Source organism: Columba livia, chromosome 1 (genome assembly GCF_036013475.1).
Source record: "Columba livia isolate bColLiv1 breed racing homer chromosome 1, bColLiv1.pat.W.v2, whole genome shotgun sequence".
Lineage (NCBI taxonomy): Eukaryota > Metazoa > Chordata > Aves > Columbiformes > Columbidae > Columba > Columba livia.
Window position 1 is genome coordinate 173,940,259 of NC_088602.1, and position 20,454 is coordinate 173,960,712.

Genomic DNA, 20,454 nt, shown 5'->3' on the forward strand with positions numbered 1-20,454 from the left:
ATCTCTATTTGGTACCTGTGTTTACATTTCTCATCTCCGCCTTTAACAATTATGCCTCTGTATCCCTGGTAGTCAGCTGTACAAACCTTTCAGCAATTTCTCCCACCGCCTTTTGTGCCTTGAGATACAAAGGTCTATCATTGTTTCCAAACTGCTGCAGTGAATCTTCCTAAGCCTGAAGTGTTTCGCTTGGACAAGAGATGCTTACCAAAGACACTTCTCTGCTAACTTCTCTCTTTATTCAAGCCTCTTTAACTTCATCTGCCTCTTCCACTTTAACTTTGATATTGCCACCAGTCAACTTCACCTTGCACTTTCTGTCATTGGCACCTACACCTGCAAATTTGCCCTCCTCAGTGAAAGTAGGAAGCCCCAAAGGGAGGGAGCCTTGTATTTCTGCATGCTTGTAGAGTGTGTAATAAAACTCTTCTGCATAGCAGGATTTAACACCTGGATGCATATACGTTGTGATCTTTTTAGAAGGACTTTTGTCTTGCACCTTGGCTACCACTTCCTCCTTTTTACTGTGTACTCAGCTTGAGGAGCGCTGTACTAAATGCAAAGAGGCAGCATTACATCACCTCTCTCTTTTCACACCTGTTACTGGCATGCCTTTTCTAAATCAATTTCGAGCATTTTTTAACATACAGCTCCGGCCACCCAAGCACCTCCGCAGCATCACAGGCTGCTTATGCCGATGCTGCTGCTTGCCTCAGTTCCGTCCGCTTATGGGATGAAACCGAATTTTTGACTTGCATCTTCCTACCGCGGTTACTTTGCGCTACAAGGCCACACGGTTGGGTGAGGACTTCTTGACCGGGCGGCGCTTCCCCCCTCCGCCTCCCCATTTCCGAGGGCTTCTGGCACGGCCCCGGGAGGCCGGGGCTGCAGCCCATCGCCCTGCTCCCGGGGGCTGACCCCGAGTTCCCTTCCCCCGGCCCTGGGGGCACGCTGGGGCCAGCGGAGCCGAGGCGCTGCGGAGTGCCAGCGAGGCAGCGCTTCCGCAGGGGCAGAGGCCGACGCCAGCCTCGGGTGCCCGCCCGGCGCGGGGCATTGTGGGGCTGGCCTGGCACAGCCTGGCGCGGGGCATTGTGGGGGCGGCTTGGCACGACTCGAGGCTGGGGAAGGGGAGCGGGGAGCTCGGCCAGGCCCCGTGGCCGGCGGGGGGAGGCCGGGGCGCACCGCTCGCCCCTCCCGAGCCCCTCGGCGGCAGCGCTGCCGGCCTGCGCCGCGCCGCGCCCCGCCAGCCGCGGGGCGGGGCGGGGCTGGGCTGGGCTGCTGAGGGGCAGGGCTCCGCGCGCGCCCGGGCGTTGCTAACCGCCCCCTTCCTCAACGGCTCGCCGCTTCCTCAACGGCTCGCCTCCACCCTGCGACCGGCTCCTATTGGCAGCGGCGGCCGTCAGCTCTCTGCGGCCGGCTCAGCCATTGGCTGGAAGTGGCGCGGGGAGGCGGTGGGGGCGGGCCGGCGGCGTTGCTGGGCCGCGGCGGCTCCTCCCGCCCGGGCGCCTCGCAGTGCCGGTGAACGCGAGGCGGTTCGCGGAACCTGCGGGAGGAGCCGGCAGTGTGAGGACGCCACTCTCTCGCTTCGTGGAGCGCAGCCGCCGCCGCGGCGTTTCCCTCCCTCCCTCCGCCGTAGCCGGGCTCAGGTGAAGCCGGTCGGGTGGGGTGGTGGGCGCGGGTGGCCCTGGTTTGTCCCCCTCTGGCGCCGCGCTTCTCCCCTGCCGGGTTTCGCGCCTCTTTGTCCGGCTAGGGGGAAAGGGTGCCGCTCTCCTACTGCGCCGGTCCGCTTTCCCCGCGGAGCCGGGCGGGAGGCAGCCCGGCCGGGCGCCGACCTGCCGTGCCTGAGGTGCTCCCCGTGCCCCTCGCCCTCCCACTCTGCTCCCTCCGGGCCGTGTGTGCCGCCGCGCCGTGCGCCGCACGGGTGCGTTGTGCCCGGGGAGTTGCCTCTGCTCCCTCCCCGCCCAGCTAACTGGCCTGCTCGGAGGTGAGGAGGCGTTATTCGCGCTCTTTTTCACACCGGACCGTCCTCTCTCCCTTCCCTCTTCGCGTTTAAGTGTCCGTCCTTTGTAAGTAACGGGTAGGGGAAAGTGGGACTGTTTGGCAGCTGTCAGGACTGCAGCCTGAGTCACAGGCTGACAATCCTCCTGCAGACATTGCGATGGGCTTGGCTTCCGCTCGCAGATCTCGACTTCCTCGTTCGGTTTGGTCTGTACGGTGAAGCCAGGAGAGAGGGAGGAGGGAGTGACAGGGCAAGATGAAGCTTGCACTGAAAAACTCTTGCAGATAGCTTGTGCTTTCAGGCATCACCTCCAACTGAGTAGGAAAAGTTCTCCGGCTTTTAGTGATATCGTTACCAACTTCTCTGCAGTAGGTGTGGAAAATAACAAGTTTCGTAGCCCCCGAGGGTGGTGTGTACCTAGTGGGTTTAATAAGGGTTGCTCCCAATTTGCCTGAACTCAAGGCAAAATGAGTTTTAAAGCAATATTATGCTTCTGGTAACAAACCGGAATTTTTCAGAATTTAACTGCATTGGTTGGGAAGCTCTTCATGCAGTGGCTGTTATTTTTTTTTTTTTTTTTTTTTCCGCCTTACAGTTCTGTTCCTTCTCTTTTTTTTTCCCTCTTCCCCCCCCCCCCCCCTCCCGCCTTGAAACACGGTTGTGCTCTTCTTCTTCCATAGATATTTCTTTTCTATACTATGTCATGATGTCCGGAGCTGCACTCTGTCAGAGTGGACTGAGAACCTAAGCTTTTTTTCTAAGTGAACAGGTCTGTCCTAAACAGGGTAACCTCTCATTTACTGCACAAGAAATTTGTGCTTCAAACTTGAAGAGATATTGTAGTAGATGGACTTTGACCTGCAGACTGTGATTCCTGTGCCCTACACTATAAAGAAATATAAATTAATTTTCATGGAGGCTGTTGAACCATGGCTTGAAGGATTAAATGACACATGCCCTTAACTCATATACATCTTCTGTCTGTAAGTCTAGATATGGTAAAGTTTTAACTCCAAAGTAACAGCGCTCTAATCAGTTACTGCTTGTGTAAAGATCCTTTTGAAATTAGTCACCAGGTAACAATGTGACTAAGTTCACTTATCCGTAGCATTCCAGTAAAAATGGCAAATCATTGTGCAGATACGCATTGACTCATAGGCGCACTGTCTGCAACTGTAGCGCTCTCTCCCAAAGTTTGAATGAGATAAGCAAATATTTTTGTTAACTAGAAAGTTGTAATGAGGGGGAAGCAATTGATAAATATAAGTGGAGCTGCCATTAGCACAAAAGAATTTTGAAGTTGTTAATCACGATTGCCAAAACTGTATAAACACAAGATTGTGCTGCTAATCTGACCTTGTAAAAATAACTGCAGTGAAATCACCCAACAATTCTGTGAAGCTCCACGTCAGGTGGAACTGTTTAAATTGATGTGTTCTCCTTGATGGCTTTATTTGTTGCATTTACTTATAGTCTGTGCACTGTCTTTCTGGAGGTGGACAGGCAAAAGTTTCAGTAGTTGTAAGGGAGCTGCAAAATTACTAGTAGTGGATAGAGCCTGGTGTCTGAACTTCCTGTATTTACTGACCTGGAACCTCAAAGTGAGTGTGACCAGCAGTAAGCTGGTGGAAAATGTGGTTCTTTTTGTAATACGGTATCATCCCTTGGATACTTGAATTGTATAGCCAAGATCTGATTTTGGAAGTTCTCTGGAGAAGAAACTTTGACCTCAACATTTGCTCTGCGTGGGTAGCATATGACTGTTTCTGTATAAACAGGAAGACTAAAGAGTCAGGTTCTGTCTGTCCCAGAAGAATGGGTGTAGAAACTGAAAGTGTTTTATTGGACTTTGGCTGCATAGATTGTTAGGATATACCTACCATGGTTCTGGGTTTTTTTTTTTTTTTTTTTCTTTTAGGTTATTCCTGTGAGAAAGAAATAGCCAGGGTGATATTTTCGTCTGAAGAGAAAATGAAAGAATTAAGCTTTTTTCATTATTTCTTCTAGGTGGATTTTGATATGCTTCAGAATGTTTTAAGAAGACAAATACATTGGGAGAGCCACACCATGAGCTTTTAAGTGAATCAGTAATGAATGAATAATAATAATATTAAAAGAATAAAATTACTTGTCCATTAAAGTTATAGGAAAGAGATTAGAAGAATTTCTCACTTAAGAGGCTGAAATAATCTGTGTTGTCCAGTGCATTATTTTGGTGTTATGAAAAATGTTGGAGAGTGTTCAAACTGTGTAATCGGTGGTAGCTCTAATACTCGTGTTTGAATTGAAAGCTGTCTGGTGGAGTCAGATGCTACAGGTGGTTAAATCTCTTTGCAACACTACTTGGCACTGCAAATATTTCTGCTCCAAATGCTGAGGCTTATATTTACCGCTGCAACAAAGTATCTTGAAAACTCTTAACGGTTATTACCTTGACAGGTCTTATAAAATAATGTAGTAAATGTTTATAATAACTAATAATACACAGGTTAGTCCTCTGTCAGACTATTCACACACAGGTACAAGGTATGTATATTGGTGTGGCTGTGTATATTGGTGTGGCTACTGACTACAGGATAATATACTTCAGTTGTATTGGGAGATTAAAAGTAGTCTGTCTATACCCCAAAATTCAGGTTTTGTTCTGTTAATCTCCAGGATACTGAACAGATGGGATGGGGTATGTCATAGGTATTATGATTTCTGAGCTGATTCTGCTGAATCTTCTGCTTCTGTCCCCATCCCTAGGCCTGTGTCTTGCCCAGACTTGTGTCACATGAATTGGTGTGACTGTAATAGGGTGAGATTATAAGTGGACCCACTGGAGGTGCAGGATGCCATCTAGTTAATGCAAGGTTTACTGAAAGGGGAAGTCAAAGTTAAGGTTGTCTTATCCCCCACCCCTGTATACTATGTTGGCTTTCTTGCCCGCTAGCTTCAGGTGATCAGGTAATGTGCTGAAGCTGACTGATGATTAAAGTGTGTTTTAGAGGCCTGGAGTTAGTGTGCATGTCTACTAAAAGGTATCCAAATCTTTAATCTTGAGTGTTTGATTTAATACAGTTTTGTTTGTTTGACTCCATAATGCACTTGGTGCCCTCTAACATCCATTTTTGTCTTTGATTTCTTGTATAAATATCTTATTAGTCTTTGTTTTCTTGGTTTATAATTGAGGCATAGCTGTTTGCATGTTAAGTAGAGAAACTGTGTGCCTGATGTTAAAACTTCTGTGGGTTAGAAGAAAACTATAATAGCATGGGATTGCCTACAGCGACATTGTTTTTGCTGGCAATTGCTCTAGCTTAATGGTAGCTTGGTGACCTTGTACCCTAAATTTATTTTCAGTTTAAGTACACCAGGGTTCTAATTGAGTTTCCTAGTGTGCAAAGAGATGGAAACTAACAACCTGATTTAAATAAAATATAATGAGACAAAAGCTTCCAGGGCAGAAGTTGCATTTGTGCTAATGCAAATGGGTGTTGTCCAACTAAATGAAATGCATCAGTTTACAAGTTCATCTTAATTATGGTTTATCCGCTTCACTTTTTCCTTTAGCGGCTGTGGGAACTTGTTCTGAGTGCTTGAAGTAATAATCTCAACGCTGATTTGTCTCGCAGTCCTGGGCTACTGTAGTGGTTTAACATCTTCTGACCTCATTCCATCCCAGTCATATTCAGTATAATGGACGAGTCCCTGTTTTCAGTTAATGGCCATTTGGCCTGTTCAGCACAATATATTGCCTGAGAATCCTAAAAAATCTAAATAAATAGTAGTGTTTACAGTTTTTTAGTGATGGAACTGAGATGGGTTTCATTGTACGATGTGTGGGAGGTAGTACTGCTAAATTATCCTTTTTAAACATGGCAAAGTGGAAACTGTAAAACTGATCTAGCATACTTGTCTACTGCAAATTATTTCTTGTAGAAGTATTACAATTGTATTGCTGTTGGATGCAGAGAGTTCTAATGAAATATAACTCTGCATACTGTGGTTTGACTCCATGACCCCTTAATGAAATTTATGCCTCTAGAGTTTTGTACATTGAGTTTAGATTCTGCTTGTCTTCATGACTAGAAGTCTAACTTCCCTTTCTCCTAACGCTGATTCTGCTGAGAGTAGTAAATAAAACCACATGGATGAGTGATTTCAGTAAACTCAAGCTAATAATTAATATATGTTGAGGGAAACTTAACTTGGAAATCTGTATCATAAAGTCTTCTTAACTGATGAATACTTCTATTCATCAAGAACTACCATTTTAATGAGTCTCTGCAGGAAATCCATTGTGATATATGCCTCAACACAGAACTGGAGTTCTTATTTGAATGGAAGCAAAGTTGGCGTTCGAACTTGTAAGAAAAGAGGTTTAGAGAAATTTTACAACTCAACTTTCACAGTCCTGTGCAGCCAGATTTTTTTTTTTTTTTCCTGTTGAGCAGCTTCCTGTTTAAAATCTAAGATTTCAGGCATGCTCTTGTAATAGTTTACTTCCCCTTTTATTGAATACATTCATCTGTGTTTTCATTTTAAGGTCAAGACTTCACCAGTTCACTTGAATTTAGGCCTTTCTAATCAACCTTGGAGGTGGTGTAGATTTGGCTATGGTTAAAGTCAGTTGTGGCCAACACTCAGTCCAGCAAGTTTTACTGATGTACTTAGAGTTGATTTAAATACCCGAGAAAAAAAAATGGAAATACTGAATTGAACCTACAGCAAAATTTCAATTAAAAAATATAATTTCTGTTGCTTCTGCCTTTTTCTCCAAATGTGACTTAAAACAACTGTTCTGTCCGTTTCTAGGTAAATTTTTAGCTCTTTTTGACAGCGACTGTTACACTGTAGGTCTACTTGCCATTTAGTGCAGGAGATTCCAGTCTTGCTGTGCTCTGAATTGTTAAAATCAATTATTTTGAGAAAAGTGTGAGTATTAATTGATAGTCTATTTTAGGACTTACAGATATTTTAACAAATGTAAGATGCTTCAATGTAAGAAGTTGGCAACAAATTCTGAACGTAAATCTGAAGTAAAAACAATGAACTGGATGAGGAAGTTCCTGGGTAAGCACTTGGAACTAGTTGGTTGATGAAGTAAATAGACTTTTGACAGTTTTTTAATGTAGATAAAGAAAACCACTTGCTGGCTTCCATTTTGGCCATGTCATTCATAGTTTAAAATGTAGAGGAAGGTATTTACATTTTTCTTTTGTCTTCTGTTTTTTTTTGGGGGAGTGGGTGGCTGTCTGTGTCTTTTCACTGGGTTCAATTAGTGGAACTGGTCAGGAGGGATGGATATGAGATTAAGGTGTCCAGAAGCAGGCAATTAATAAATTGCTGACTGCACATAACTATCTGGAAAACAATTTTAGTTACTTGTAAATGTGTCTGAAGTAGTCCAAGAAAAACATTTTTTTTTTTTATTAATGGAATTTTATTTTTTTAGTGGAATACCACTCAACATATTGTGTTCTTCATAGATGATGTTCAGATGTCTTTATTGCTGTTGTTTAGAGATAGAGGTGTTTTTATCTCTTTTTCACATCAAGTAAAATGTATTCAGACTTCAAAGAATTGTTTAAATAAATGGGTATGGGAGTATGGATACAGATATATGGTAGACTACAATAACTAAGTAATTGCATACTTGAAACTGTCGTGTTTCGATTGGATGTGTTTGCTTACTGACAAAGGGAATTTTCTTCTGTAAAAAAGCATAAGTACTAAATAAGATTTCTCCATGGGGCACAAAAGCTCTTTAAACTGTGACTTAGAATTTGTGACTTAAACCAGTTCGCTTAGCTTTTATTGTCTAGGTTATATTGCAGTATGAATGTTTATAGCACATACTAAAGTCTTTGACCTTTCATTACACAGTAAATTATCCTGAATTGTTTTAATGACCGTTTGAAGTCAAAGTTTTGCGTAGATGAACTTGAGCTTGGAGTTTAATGCAGTATGTGATGGGAAATATAAAGTAAGAACACACTAATGTGATGAAGATGATGTATTAGTCATAATTTTTCTTTTTTTAAAGGGGATTGCAAATTTATTAGACCAACTGGTGTAACTTCTGAAAATTATATATCTGTATATTGTTTGCATAGGACTGGCATATACATGTGCACAGTCAGTTTATCATCTTCCCCCACATAGGTGGAGTTAATCTTTTTACAGGGCAAATTTTAAGTATTTTCCTAATGGGCAGTGCTATTATTTTTTAGCAGATTTTATTTCTTTAAATGTTCTAAAAACTTGATGTAGATTTAACGGATAAATTTGCCGCCTTGTATTATACCAATTCTTTCAGGGAAAAGTACAACTGCAGTAATGGTTCAGCTCTTGGCTCATGCAGATAAGGAGAAGAGTATCATAGAATAGTTTGGGTTGGAAGGGACCTTAGAGATTGTTTTGTGCAATCCCCCTGCCATGGGCAGGGGCACCGTCCGCTAGACCAGGTTGCTCAAAGCCCCGTTCTGCCTTGAACACTTTCCGGGATGAGGCACCCACAGCTTGTCTAGGTAACCTTTTCCAGTCTCTCACCACCACAGTACTATAGTGTATGTAGCTGTGGAGAATGTTGTTAATTACAGTGGAAACACATGAAACAGTTCTGCTACTCTATGGTCAGTATTTCCTCATGTTGTTTTTTATTCCGTTATGCCAGAAAGCAAAACTTTGTTGGAAACTTCCAAGTATTATTTGCCTCCTTTTATTGGGACTGTGGAATGCCCAAGTATGTCAGTCCCCTATCAGAAGGGGATGATTTTTTTTTCCCAAAAAAAAGTATTTTCCTGTAATACCAGACTACAGAAAAATTTACATGTTGTAGAGCCATGATTGTAACAGTTCAGACTAGGTTCCTACGTCAGGTGCCTTTGCCTTGACTCATTTCACATTGAAAGACGAGTCCTTTCTTCTCCTTTAGTACAAAAATCAGTGCTTCAGGAGATCCAGACAGGAGGGCATGGCTGGGTGAATTCTAAAATAAGAGATGTCTAATGCTATTTCTTTTTAGAGACTGATATATCTGACATTCGGGAAAGACAGCATAGGTCAGGAAGGGAATAAGCCAACCTTAAAATGAGTGTGAGGCTGAGGTGTACAGAGCAGGCGCATGTTCCTTGTACGCTCTGCTGCACAGGGGGTTTTCTCCAGAACATTGGTTGTAATGGATAGCTAAGTAAGGAGCCACGAAGCTGTGCAAGACTTTGAGCACAACAGGGAAATGTCACAGTCAGAATGTTTCAAAGTTTTTCAGACCATCTTGAACTTCATACTTATGCTCTGCAAAGTTGTTTTCAATCTGGCCTTCTAATACATCCTGGAGCGTAAGGCTGTGGAGCTTTTCTTTCAGTTCAGGCATTGCTGTTGTTTTCACGTCCAGGAAGAGTCATGCTTCTCCTGTCCCCGACCTCCAAAGTCACCTTCATAAACGGAGGTAGGTCCTCTTAACGCGTTGCTATGCAAAGCTAGAAGAGTTGACAATCAAACTTGCACCCTGCAAAGGTGTCAGACTTCTGTGCCAGGGTTTTTGCCTGCCATCCCCATAGCTGGTGTTAATGGTAGAGCAGAACTATTTGAAACACTGATAAAAATATGAGATATAGCAGAAGACTGTACATGGTCATAATTTGGCACAGTAGGTTGAGCTCTGTCAGGAGAAACTTGATTCCCTGTTGCAGTGTAAAAATAATCTTTGTTTAAAATGGCTTGCCAAATGTATTTGCAGTGATTCTTGGTTCTTTCCAACATGAACTGGAAGAAAATAAGCATTATTGATGCAGAGATCAAAGCAAATTCTTAGTTAACGTAAGCAAGAATAATTGCTCCTGTAAAATGACTTTATCTTAGCCACATACATACGAAATATTTCTTTCTAAAAGAGGGAGTGAGAACCATATTTCACTTCTCTCTATTTAGCTATAATTGTTTTACTCCTTGTTCACTCTTGTGTTGAAATAAAACCTGCACTTGACAAAAGATGATAGGGAGTGCTAATTGATACAGAGCTGTGTATTGGAAGAGCTGTCTTACACTTCAGTGCCTCAGAGAGTTCTTGGCAGATATCTTTTTAGCTTTAAATCAGAGTATTAGGGAAGGGATGAAAAGTGACCCTGAGATAACAAGGACAGGCTGAAACTTTCCAAGCTCTTCCTCCCTCTCTCATGCGATGTCCCTAGGGAATTCTGCATGCCTGATCAAAACTTTTGCAGTCCATTATGCCCCTAAAAACAAGTCTTCCAGCAAAACAGCTTGAACAGCAGGGATGGGCTGCAGTTTTCTGAACTACAGCTGTCTCCTTAAGTGGGATTACTTTGCTGAGTGGTCACAAAGAATGTGTTCTCCCCCTGGAATGTTTTCCTTGTGGGCACACTGTCTCTGGAAGAGGAATTCTCTTCTCTGCTGAGAAGGCATGTACTGTACGTGCACTAATGAGAAACAACAGTTGCAGAAAGTGTATTATGCAGGATTGTAAACTTTGAATATTTATTCAAAGTGAATGGGGTTGGGTGGCAGCCAGCCTAGCTTTGTCATGCTAAAGACTGGACTTGGAATCAACAGAAGGCTACCCTCCCCCTCCCTAAACCAGCCTTTGGTGTGTTTAAACAATGTGCACAGGCTTCATAGAACTGATTAACTTTATTGGTGCCATGTACATGGTAATGTGTCTTTGTGTCTTGCTGGACTGAGAAACTGCAATTAAAATAGGGGTAAGCACACCCTTTCTGGCATTAACTTAGGAAAGCTATGCCTGGCCCTCTTTGCCCATAACGTACAGTGGTTAGTTTCTTTACAGCATGCAGTGGCCCAAGATCATTTCTGTGCTTGTATAGCACATGGTGAAGCCTGTACTATCCTGTTTTCAGTCTTTGATACCCAAAACTAGCCTGTTCAGATTGGCATTAATTTTTGTTAAATCTGCTTGTGCTGTGCTTGTAGCTTCTGTTCTCCCAATCTTGCCATTCACTTGAACCCAGTGGAGAGAAAAGGTGACTATGAAGTGGCATGTAGGGACAGTGTCTTACTTGTGTGTGGCTTTGTGGCCTTTGCAATTTGCCGTGGAAAGTCCCGGCTTCACAGAGCAAACATCCTGTGTCAGCTGTTGCAGTAGAGTATGCACGTGCTGCTTCACACATAGGAGAATGTGGTGCTTGACAGCTGATGAAGAGAGCTGGACACGCAGAAACTGAGAAACCTTTATTCCACATTCATTGTTCTGAGGACACATGCCAGATACCTTTAGACCACCTGAGAGATGCAGAATTCCCTTCAACTTCTTTCTTCTGTCTTAATGTGTAGTCTGGTCAATAGATCACTTCTGTGTAATAGAGATCTAATTTATACGTTAGATAATTAGATTCCTCCTCTTTGATTCTTGGAGCCTTGTGCGTACAAAGAAGCGATTTTAGTGCCCTACCTTGAGTTTAACTTACAGTAATAAACATGGTAGTTGGCAAGTCTGGGCAGCACTACAGTCAAACTGAATATGCAACAATAATTGCCAGCAATCTGCATTCCAATTGTGAAATAAATCTTTCAACAATGCATTGTGTGCGTCAGACTGTGACTAGAGAGGAAAGCAGTGAACTACAGTAAGCCTAATAGCAATCATTATGAATCCCAAATAAAGCTGAACTAGAAGAAATGAGCCTGCATGGCAGCACAGCCTTCTGAACAAAAAGGGTAAGTGTAGCTGAATGCCTTCAGCTCAGGGCACAGTCTGTGAGGGAGTATTAATTGCAAACTTGTGTACTTGACTGATGATGTATTCTCGATAACTGAAATCCATTATTATTGAGTTCAGTCTGAAGCATCAGGCACTGGTGTGTCACAGTATACTGAACTTGAGAAACAAGGAGATGTAACCAGTCCATCAGCTCAGCTTCCTGCCAGCTTTTCCTCTTTCCTTCCTCTCCCCCACCCCCCTTGCGATTAATTTCTCACCCTTAGTAGTTCAGACTTCAGCTTTTATATAGGTGTTACTTACAAATTGGAACAGTTTGTGCTAACAGAACTGTGGTGTTCTCCATAAACATCCTGGCCTGTGGAGCTGTGAAGTGTCAGCATAGTAGGTCCTAAACAGATGAGATCTGAACATTTTTCTAGTGATTACAAGGGAATTATAGGGAGGTTTTTTTGGTGGGTTAGGTTTTGGTTTTTAAAGTCAGTTCATGGTCACTGTAGGCAGTGTTTTGGCCACTAAAGTCTACTTACTGTGCTTTGCTAGCTGCACCAAATGCAACTGTTTCTGTTGTTTTGATGAACTGTGTTCAGCTCGCTGGGGAAAGTGAAATAGTTGAGTTTGCAAACGTAATGCAAGTATTAGCTGTTCAGATTGTACTCTTAACAAGGATTCCCATCAAATGAATGTTACTGACCAAATTTAATTTGAATCATTCATTTATTCTTGAAGTCAGATTATTTTTTAAATGCTGTGTATTAACAAAGAATTAGGTCTCTTCATCTAAGACAATTTAGTTGTTACTGAAATGGGACTGTAAGTGACCAGGAGTGCTGTAATTTTCTGGTGCAGAAGTCTTGTCTTGCCTGTAGAAATGGTATACATTCCTTTTGCTCTGTGAAAGGGCTTTTTGTCTTATATGCCATTCTCTCACAACCTGCTAAAGGTAAGCCTGTTTGGAAAATGTCATGAGAACTGTGTTCCTGAAATATTATACTTTTAAAATGTGACCTATATAAACAAAGGTAATTGAATTGTTTTAGTCTAAATGTGTTTGCTACTTACTCTTCATTCTTTTTGGCACCCTGAACTTTAGGATAGTTCCTCTTGCACTGTTAGTATAAATGCCACTAGACAAACCATGTGGGGGAATCATTTCATGTGAAATCACACAAAGTTTTTATAACAGTGCCTTACTGGTGGATATGAAGCAGAAGAAAACTTCTCGTAATTACCCACATATGTCCCTTTTGATGCAGGCTTAGCCTTATAGCGAAGCTCTGAAATGGTTATCTGAATCGGTAAGTATACAGTACATGTATCTGGCGATGTTATGTTCTCTGTAGCCCATTATTTCACAAACTTTTCATAATTTATTGAAGTAGGGAAATGATTTGTGATTAAAGCTGTCTATTCCAACGTAATAATGCATCTTTGCTAATAATGAGGCTGAAGCCTAAAAAAACCTGTGTGGCAATCCCTACTTTAATGGTGGTTTGGATAACTCAAATTAGAAGTGCTTTCCTTGCCTAGCTAGTGCTCTGATACTTGTTAGTAAGTGTGATGCTCTAACTGTTGTCGTCAATGATTCTCTGAATATATTAATTCTATTTCTACTTTAGCCATTACCTCGATAATTTAGCATTGCCCAAGCTCATCTCATTGAGCAGTGGCTCAGTCCCAGAAACAATTCTGTGGCTGCTGACAGAATAAACATTGAGGGGGGATAATACAAATAGTCCTGGAAAATTAAATTGCAAACAGATAATGTTCTGTGCTTTTAGCAGTTGCAAAACACTGTAATCCAAAGGAAGGGACCTTATAGCAGAGACAGATTTTAGACCTTTCCAAGCCAGACAAGGTGTTTGTTTCCAGGTTTTTGGGAGTGCTTGATACTTTAGGTGGGGAGAGGAGTGTGTGAAGTGTCTTGTAATACAAGCCTTAAGGCTATGGTATTGTAGGAGGCTAAAGGCAAACTTTTGTCCATGTGATTGTATTCAAATGGGTGTTTTGGATAATTCTGCTTAGTTCAAAGGGAACGCATGGCATCTTAACTTAAACCCAGTGTTTAATTTGTTCATCTCAAAAAAATCTGCGGGGAAATACGTATGTGAAGGGTTCTTGACTTTTTTGTTTTTTTAAGGTTGGACTACATATTAGTGTCTTGGTCCCATTCTATTCAGGACTGTAGAGGTTCCTTTGTAACTGTATGGCATCTTTGTGGCAACTATGTGGTTAGTTAAATAGCAAAAGAATGTCCTCGGGCACCTGAAGTAATGGAAAAACAAGCAATATTTGACCAGCGTGTTTGTCAGACTGCGATGAACCACAATAAGGGAGCATACTAGGTTAACAGGGAAGTGACTGTAGTAGTTCATTTTTTGAAACAATACTAGGAAGGAGGCATTTATACTCAAAACAAGGATGGTCTGTCTTCCTTATTTTTTGGTCTTCATACCTATAGACTGGTGTTGCATCAAAAAGGACATTGTTAATGGTATTCTCATCTGACAGTTGCATAATAGCAATGTAAAGATAAATGTCCTTGCCCCACGTAATTATTTAGACGCAAAATGCAAACTACTAGGCAAAACAAATTGCTTCCTAATTTGTTATTAAAATGGTAGTGACTTGTGTTAGTTATGATTTGCTGTAAGACTCCAAGAGTTTACCAGGCTTGCGTCCTTGACCAATTGAGGGGTTTTTAGAAATGCCCAGTGAAATGCAGCATAAGCTAAGTTTTGGAGCCTAGGAGATGGAACTTGCTGAATCTGATTCCTCCGGTGATGTTCTTGTGGAGAAAGCAAATTGATGGTTGGTTTGCGGTATTGCTAGTTTAGAAGCCCTGTGGGTTACAAGTCAGCCTCGAGAATAGCACTAGTACCATGTTATCTCAGCATGATCTGTCAGTTTTTTTAGATCTAGTACCTGGTGATTCTGTTCTGGAGTATATGAAAACTAGTTTGAGATGGTGATAATAAGACTGTTTGCTGCTGCCATGCAGTAGGGCAATTTGCAACTCTGTTTAAAGTTTGAGGTGCAGACCATCTTTTAATCTCCTCAGTGTTCGGTAGTACTGGCATAAAAAACAAAGTTTGGTGAGATTTTAGAATAGCCTTGTTAGGCTAGTTCTCTTTTTACTGTGAAAGTTGTTTTCAGTCCTGGGAATAAAAAGGGATAGATGCTATAGAATGATCCCTTACTGGCTGAAGAATGCAGCCTTTGCTGTATGTGAGATTAGTTGGCATTCTCCTCCTGTGAGGAATTTCATTAACCTCTCTGTAGCTGTCTTCTTTCATTAATTCTCTTCAGATCCAGAACTGACTGGGGATACCCCTTGAAAGATTTCTTGTGGCCTTATGTGTTTCTTATCCCAAAAGAATTAGTCTTTATCCCAGAATAAGTCTCCAAGGTGTATTGAATGCATGTACTCTAACAGTAAGGGAGGAGTATGTTTCAGTGTAATGTAGGACACTTCAGATGGCTGGGTACTTAGGATTCCTCAGGAAATGATGAAACAGAATTTAGCTGAAGCACATGGCCTCTGTCTCCTGCCTGATTATGGCCAAAAAAGGCAACTGGTTAGATTCTGGGAGCTGGAGTTGCACAGACAGGAAACTGTGTAATGGTGGGTAGAGCACAGCTGTTGCCTTGCCAAACCTGATACAACTCTGAACACAATTGAATTTTTTTTCTTCCGCACTCCCTCCACTCCCTTTTCTTAACCCTTTGACCACAACCTGCAGATGATACTCTGCAATGTCATGGAGTCTCAATATCTTTTGGTTTAGTTTTCTCTGTTCCCTCCATACTCTGTCAGGCTAGGTGTTGAAGTGTGGTCTTGGAGTTCTCCTGACAGCTCAGATTTTCATGGCAGCCTCCTTATTGCTGCATCTTATCTCTGCAACAAATTTCTTCATTGTGTGCTCATTAAAATCTGGATTTTCAGTAAAAATATGAAAACCCAGGGAGGAGGAGTTGCTCTGAGAATCACCATCGTGGTGATCAGAGTGGAAGTGTCAGTCCCTGTGGGGAAGGAAAGATGAGGTAAAGTGTGGGAGAGCTACTTGGCATATCCTGTAAGGCTTAAGACAAAGGTTTTTAAACTCTAGCAAAAGGAAATGATTATTTATAGAGTAATTTTCTCTTTGTTTGCTAAAGAATTTTTGACTGTGAATATACAGCTATCCATACAGTTTCTGACACAAAGTTGCATACCACCTACAGTGAAACATTTGTTGAAAGGAATTTCCGTACATGCTTACAAATGACTGGTGTGGGCATTTGTGCCCATCATTATTATAGCTGATGTTTTTCTGGCTTCATTCACTGCTTGCTAATGCTGGGACTCAACATCTATTGTTGTTCTCATACATATTTCGGGGATTGAATTGCTTCTGTCCTGCTCTCAATACCTTTTTGTCTGCAGTATCTATAGTCAGAGTTCACCTATTGGATTTGCAGGCTGGCTCGTAAATATGGGTATGTTTGTTGGAGAAGTTAGCCTTGTAGATCCTGACATCCTTCCATGACATTAATATTGATATTTTCATTTCCTGTTCTTTTGGTGGTAAAGAGCTCTAACTTCTATCCAAGTTATGAAAAATCTATACTGAGTACACTGGTATCTTTGTGAGGAAGGCTACAAGAAGTAATGTTTATAGGACCTTGCAAAGAGGCTGCTGTTACATGGTTAATGAGCCTTGACGCATGCAGTCCTTTCTTCTGATTGAAAGGGTTTCTGAACAGCACCAATAAAATTGCTGCTTTATAAACTGGAAAATCCCTGGTGGTAGAGTTCAGGTTTTGATGAAGCACAATCTAGGGTGTCATTTTCTGATCATGCTGCCTACATCCGCCTATTGTGGGGTAGTACTCTCTCTTCTACCTGACCACAGCTTCATAGAAGGATCCCAGTAGAGGATTTTTGGCTGTAAATCTTCCTGACCACAAGTTTGTTCTGTTACTGTCTTGGAGGTATTTTGCTACTAAGTGTTATCTAGAAAAAAGTTACAAACTGGTGGAGTGGGTGTTGCTACTAAGCTGGTGGTGGATAGTGTTGTATTTAATGTTGGTCTTAACTGGTGTCCTTAAATTATTGATGATGTATTCTAGAAGCAAAATGTGTTTCATGTATAGCCTAGACTGGTATGTGACATTGCTAAGAAGCCATGGTATTTGATTTGTAGCTTGTCAGAACAAGGAGCGAGGAACTAAAAGTGTTGATTAAACATTTCTGGTTATATTTCTTGTTGTTTGTCTGTCTCAACCACGACAATTTCTGAGCTAATATCTCTACCAGATAGCAGTGAAGGGCTAATCTTGACCCGAACGTTACTGGCATAGCATCTAATGCTATGAGTATTGGCGCATCATACAAATTGTTTGATGCTTACCACTTTAACATGCTCTCTCTTTTCTGCCAAATAGTGGCTTCCAAATGCTTAACGGTCAGTGTTTTGTTGTAGGGTTTTTTTTAACTGCTTGCTGTTTTGTTTTTTTTTCATCTTCTTGGCAAACAAAACCTTGACCTTATTGGAAGTTTGACAGCTTACCAGTGCTTACTAACATGAAACTAAAGGAGGAGAAGGCATGTTCTGATGACCAGGGACTCAGAGTCCTTAGCATGCACCTGTCTACCTCTAGGAATCTGCAAGGCAACTTGGGGCTCTAAATTTTTTTTTTTCTCCCTTTCTCTCTTTTCACAGGCCCCCAATTCTAAAACACGATGTCGACAAGAGATGCAGATAAGTACCTCTATGTGGACAAAAACATCATTAATAACCCCCTAACTCAGGCTGACTGGGCAGCTAAGAAGCTGGTATGGGTTCCCTCAGAGAAGAATGGGTTTGAGGCAGCTAGCCTGAAGGAAGAAGTAGGAGATGAGGCCATCGTGGAGCTGGCAGAGAATGGGAAGAAAGTGAAAGTTAATAAGGATGACATCCAGAAGATGAACCCCCCCAAATTCTCCAAAGTGGAAGATATGGCAGAGCTGACATGCCTGAATGAGGCTTCTGTGCTTCACAACTTGAAGGAGAGATACTACTCAGGACTGATCTATGTAAGTAATCTTGGCTATTAGGGTAAGAAGAGATCTTGGTTACCTAGTATGCGAACTCACCGTAATCACTTTGCTTCTAAAATGTGTATGTTAACCTTTCATTGCTCCTATATGCAACTTTCATGTGACTTAGCTTCTTCCCTCTACTTAAAATTTTTTCACTAAACCGTGTCAATCCCCCTCTAGTTAATGTTGAAGCTTTCAAAGAATGCTGTGGTAAATCTGACTTTAACATTTTAATGTCTTCATTTGCAGGATGTTTTGAATGCCATTTAACTTCTTTTAGCAAGAAGTGAGAGCAGTTGGAAAGTGGTAAAAAGGGAGTCTGAACTGAACCAAATAATAGTAAAAACAAAGTCCTAATATACCTAACATCTGAATTACATTTTCCCATGTCTGGAGCTTCAGTGGGAAAGCATGCTAATGCCAAGCTTTTTGTGTTACAAAAATTCTGGATCTTGGAGTGCCTTACAGATAGGAAATATTTCATTTTCTTTTCAATGCACATTGGACAAAAGCAGAGATTCCTGCTTCTTATTGCTGTGGAAATGACAAAGATACCGTTTATGGGACCAATGGTTATACCCAAGGAAGAATGCAGCAGCTACTTCACTGAATACCAGAACCAATAAATAGGGAAAGGTGGGGAAGGAGAATTTGGAACCTTAACTTGGTTCTTCAGTTCCATTCTGACTTTTCATGTGGCCTCTTTTTAGCTAGCATGGTAGCTTCTGTTAGTACTCTGCAGGCATAGAATGAATGCTTAAACTCAGCAGTACTGTAACATTCGGGTGCAGTGACTGGTTAAAACAGGATCTAGTGTTTCTTGAGTTATTTATTCTCAGACTGGCCTCTGCTTACAGAATTAAAATAGGACTGCCTGAGATGGAATCCCAAGGGATGTAGAAATGCCGGATGTTCAGTATTTTTAGGCACTATGAAATCTTCACAGTAAATTAGAAAATCTATTAAAATAAAACATATTAAACAATAAATGTCATTTGTAAACTTGTATATTAATACAATCCTTGAAGAAAGTCTGTCTAGATTTCCCCTCTCCCCAGTTTTTGTGCTGTCAAAACCCAAAATCTGCCTCTTTTGTCATACAGAGAAGACAATATAAGTTAAAATGCACTGCAGTATCTATTTTCCCCCCCCTTTTTATTGATGCTTATTACTTCATTACACCCAAAGTGATATAGGATTTTATGTAGTCATCATAGGTGCAAGCTATAGTTGGTCTCTACTGCCCAAACAGGGACTGGTGGTATCCAAGACACCACATAGCAGGAATTCACCCTAGCTATCCCTCTTGGGTAGAAAACGTTGTGAACTGTTGCCCTCTAAGTTAAGGAGCACGAACACAAGCTGGAAACTCTGGCTAGTGCTGTGACCATTGCTCTTCTGGAGTGGCATGAAGGCATATATGCAACTGTTGCAGAAATTATCAGAGAACATCTGAAGGATGCAAAGCTGATATAAATTTAATCTGACTCCTGCTGTCTGATCTCAAAATTTTGAGACCTAATGTGGTTGGAGGTTGATGCAGTTAATTATTCTGTGTAATCAATAACTCCTTTAACTATTTGTCAAAAACTATTCTCAGAGGGAAGAATCTTGGTATTGAGGTGAAAAAGGATGTGCAATATCATGTGCAACGTTTTCAGAACAGGAAACATTGCTAGGTTATGTAATAAGTTGTTGAAAATAATTCAACAGCATCTCAAAGTCTGTTGCACTGTATGCAATGGGCTGTTTCATGTGTCTTGCAAGATATCTTCTGAAATTACAGACATAGTCTGTGACTGTAATAAATTGAGTTTTTCTAATTGGACTGTAAGAAGTATTAGAAAATCCCCACACCCTTCACCCAAGTAAACCTGCCATAGTGATGCTCTATTGCCGAATCTTTGTCTTGCCAAAACCGTGTTTCTGTGCACTTGTGAAATGCACTGATCTCACCTGTCAGCAGTTCTTGGCAAGTCAGGAGATTAATGCGAAGGCTTAAAATACTTTCTTTGGAGTGGCTGTTAGTTGAGCATTAATCCTCTTGAAGAAAGAGGATACATGCAATGTATGTATAGCATAAATGTCTCTGGAAAGATCATAATTTAGTTCTGCTTTTGTCTTTTCTTCTTTGCCAGCAGGGCTCTGTGTTTTGGTTGCTTTTTAAAACAAAACAAAACACAAACAAACAAACAAAAAACCCACCTTTATTTTTCTGTCTATCCATCCCATGAAAGGAAGGGAGAAATCTTACGGCTGATGCTGACAAATTTTGAACAGGGAGTGTCAAACTTTTAAAGAACTAAGAGCTTAAATCTGACACCAGTTTGCTGTTTCCATGTGCTCATTGGTTCTGCACTGAGGTGACTTGCTAATAGACTGGCTTTCATATTAACCCTTTCTGTTTCGAATTTTTTATCAGATGACCATTTGCAGCTTTTGTGTTACTTAACTGAACTGCCTTGTTTGTGTTCAGTGTGAAACTCAAAACTCAGCCTTACACATTCCAGTTATTTTATTGAAGTTAACAGATCCTTGAAAATAAACTTTCTGATGTTGTCATCCTTGTGCCATGCTGCAGATGGTCTTTTCGACTCTTCAGAGCTAGTTTACCAGTTAGAAAAATAAAAGTACTTCCAGTTTGGCCTGTGTGTGTCACTTGAAATAATTAGCAAAAGGTTATGCCCGAATTCTAGTTTGAGATAGAAA

The 20,454-nt window shown here is 41.5% G+C and overlaps 1 protein-coding gene across 4 annotated transcripts in view; it reads left to right on the plus strand.

The window, feature by feature from the left end:
• The first annotated feature begins 786 nt into the window (after positions 1 to 786).
• MYH9 (myosin heavy chain 9) overlaps positions 787 to 20,454 on the plus strand; it is a 71,694-nt gene continuing 52,026 nt past the window's right edge. Inside the window, exons 1-2 of one of the 4 annotated variants that reach the window (XM_065047952.1) lie at positions 787 to 801; positions 17,387 to 17,739. In XM_065047952.1, the coding sequence (XP_064904024.1) occupies positions 17,407 to 17,739 (333 nt within the window). In that variant the 5' untranslated portion in view covers positions 787 to 801; positions 17,387 to 17,406. Of the gene's footprint in view, positions 802 to 1,455; positions 1,647 to 1,999; positions 2,067 to 11,664; positions 11,681 to 17,386; positions 17,740 to 20,454 lie in introns of those variants that run through there. The other 3 variants (XM_065047943.1, XM_065047948.1, XM_065047950.1) reach the window with 3 other exon arrangements.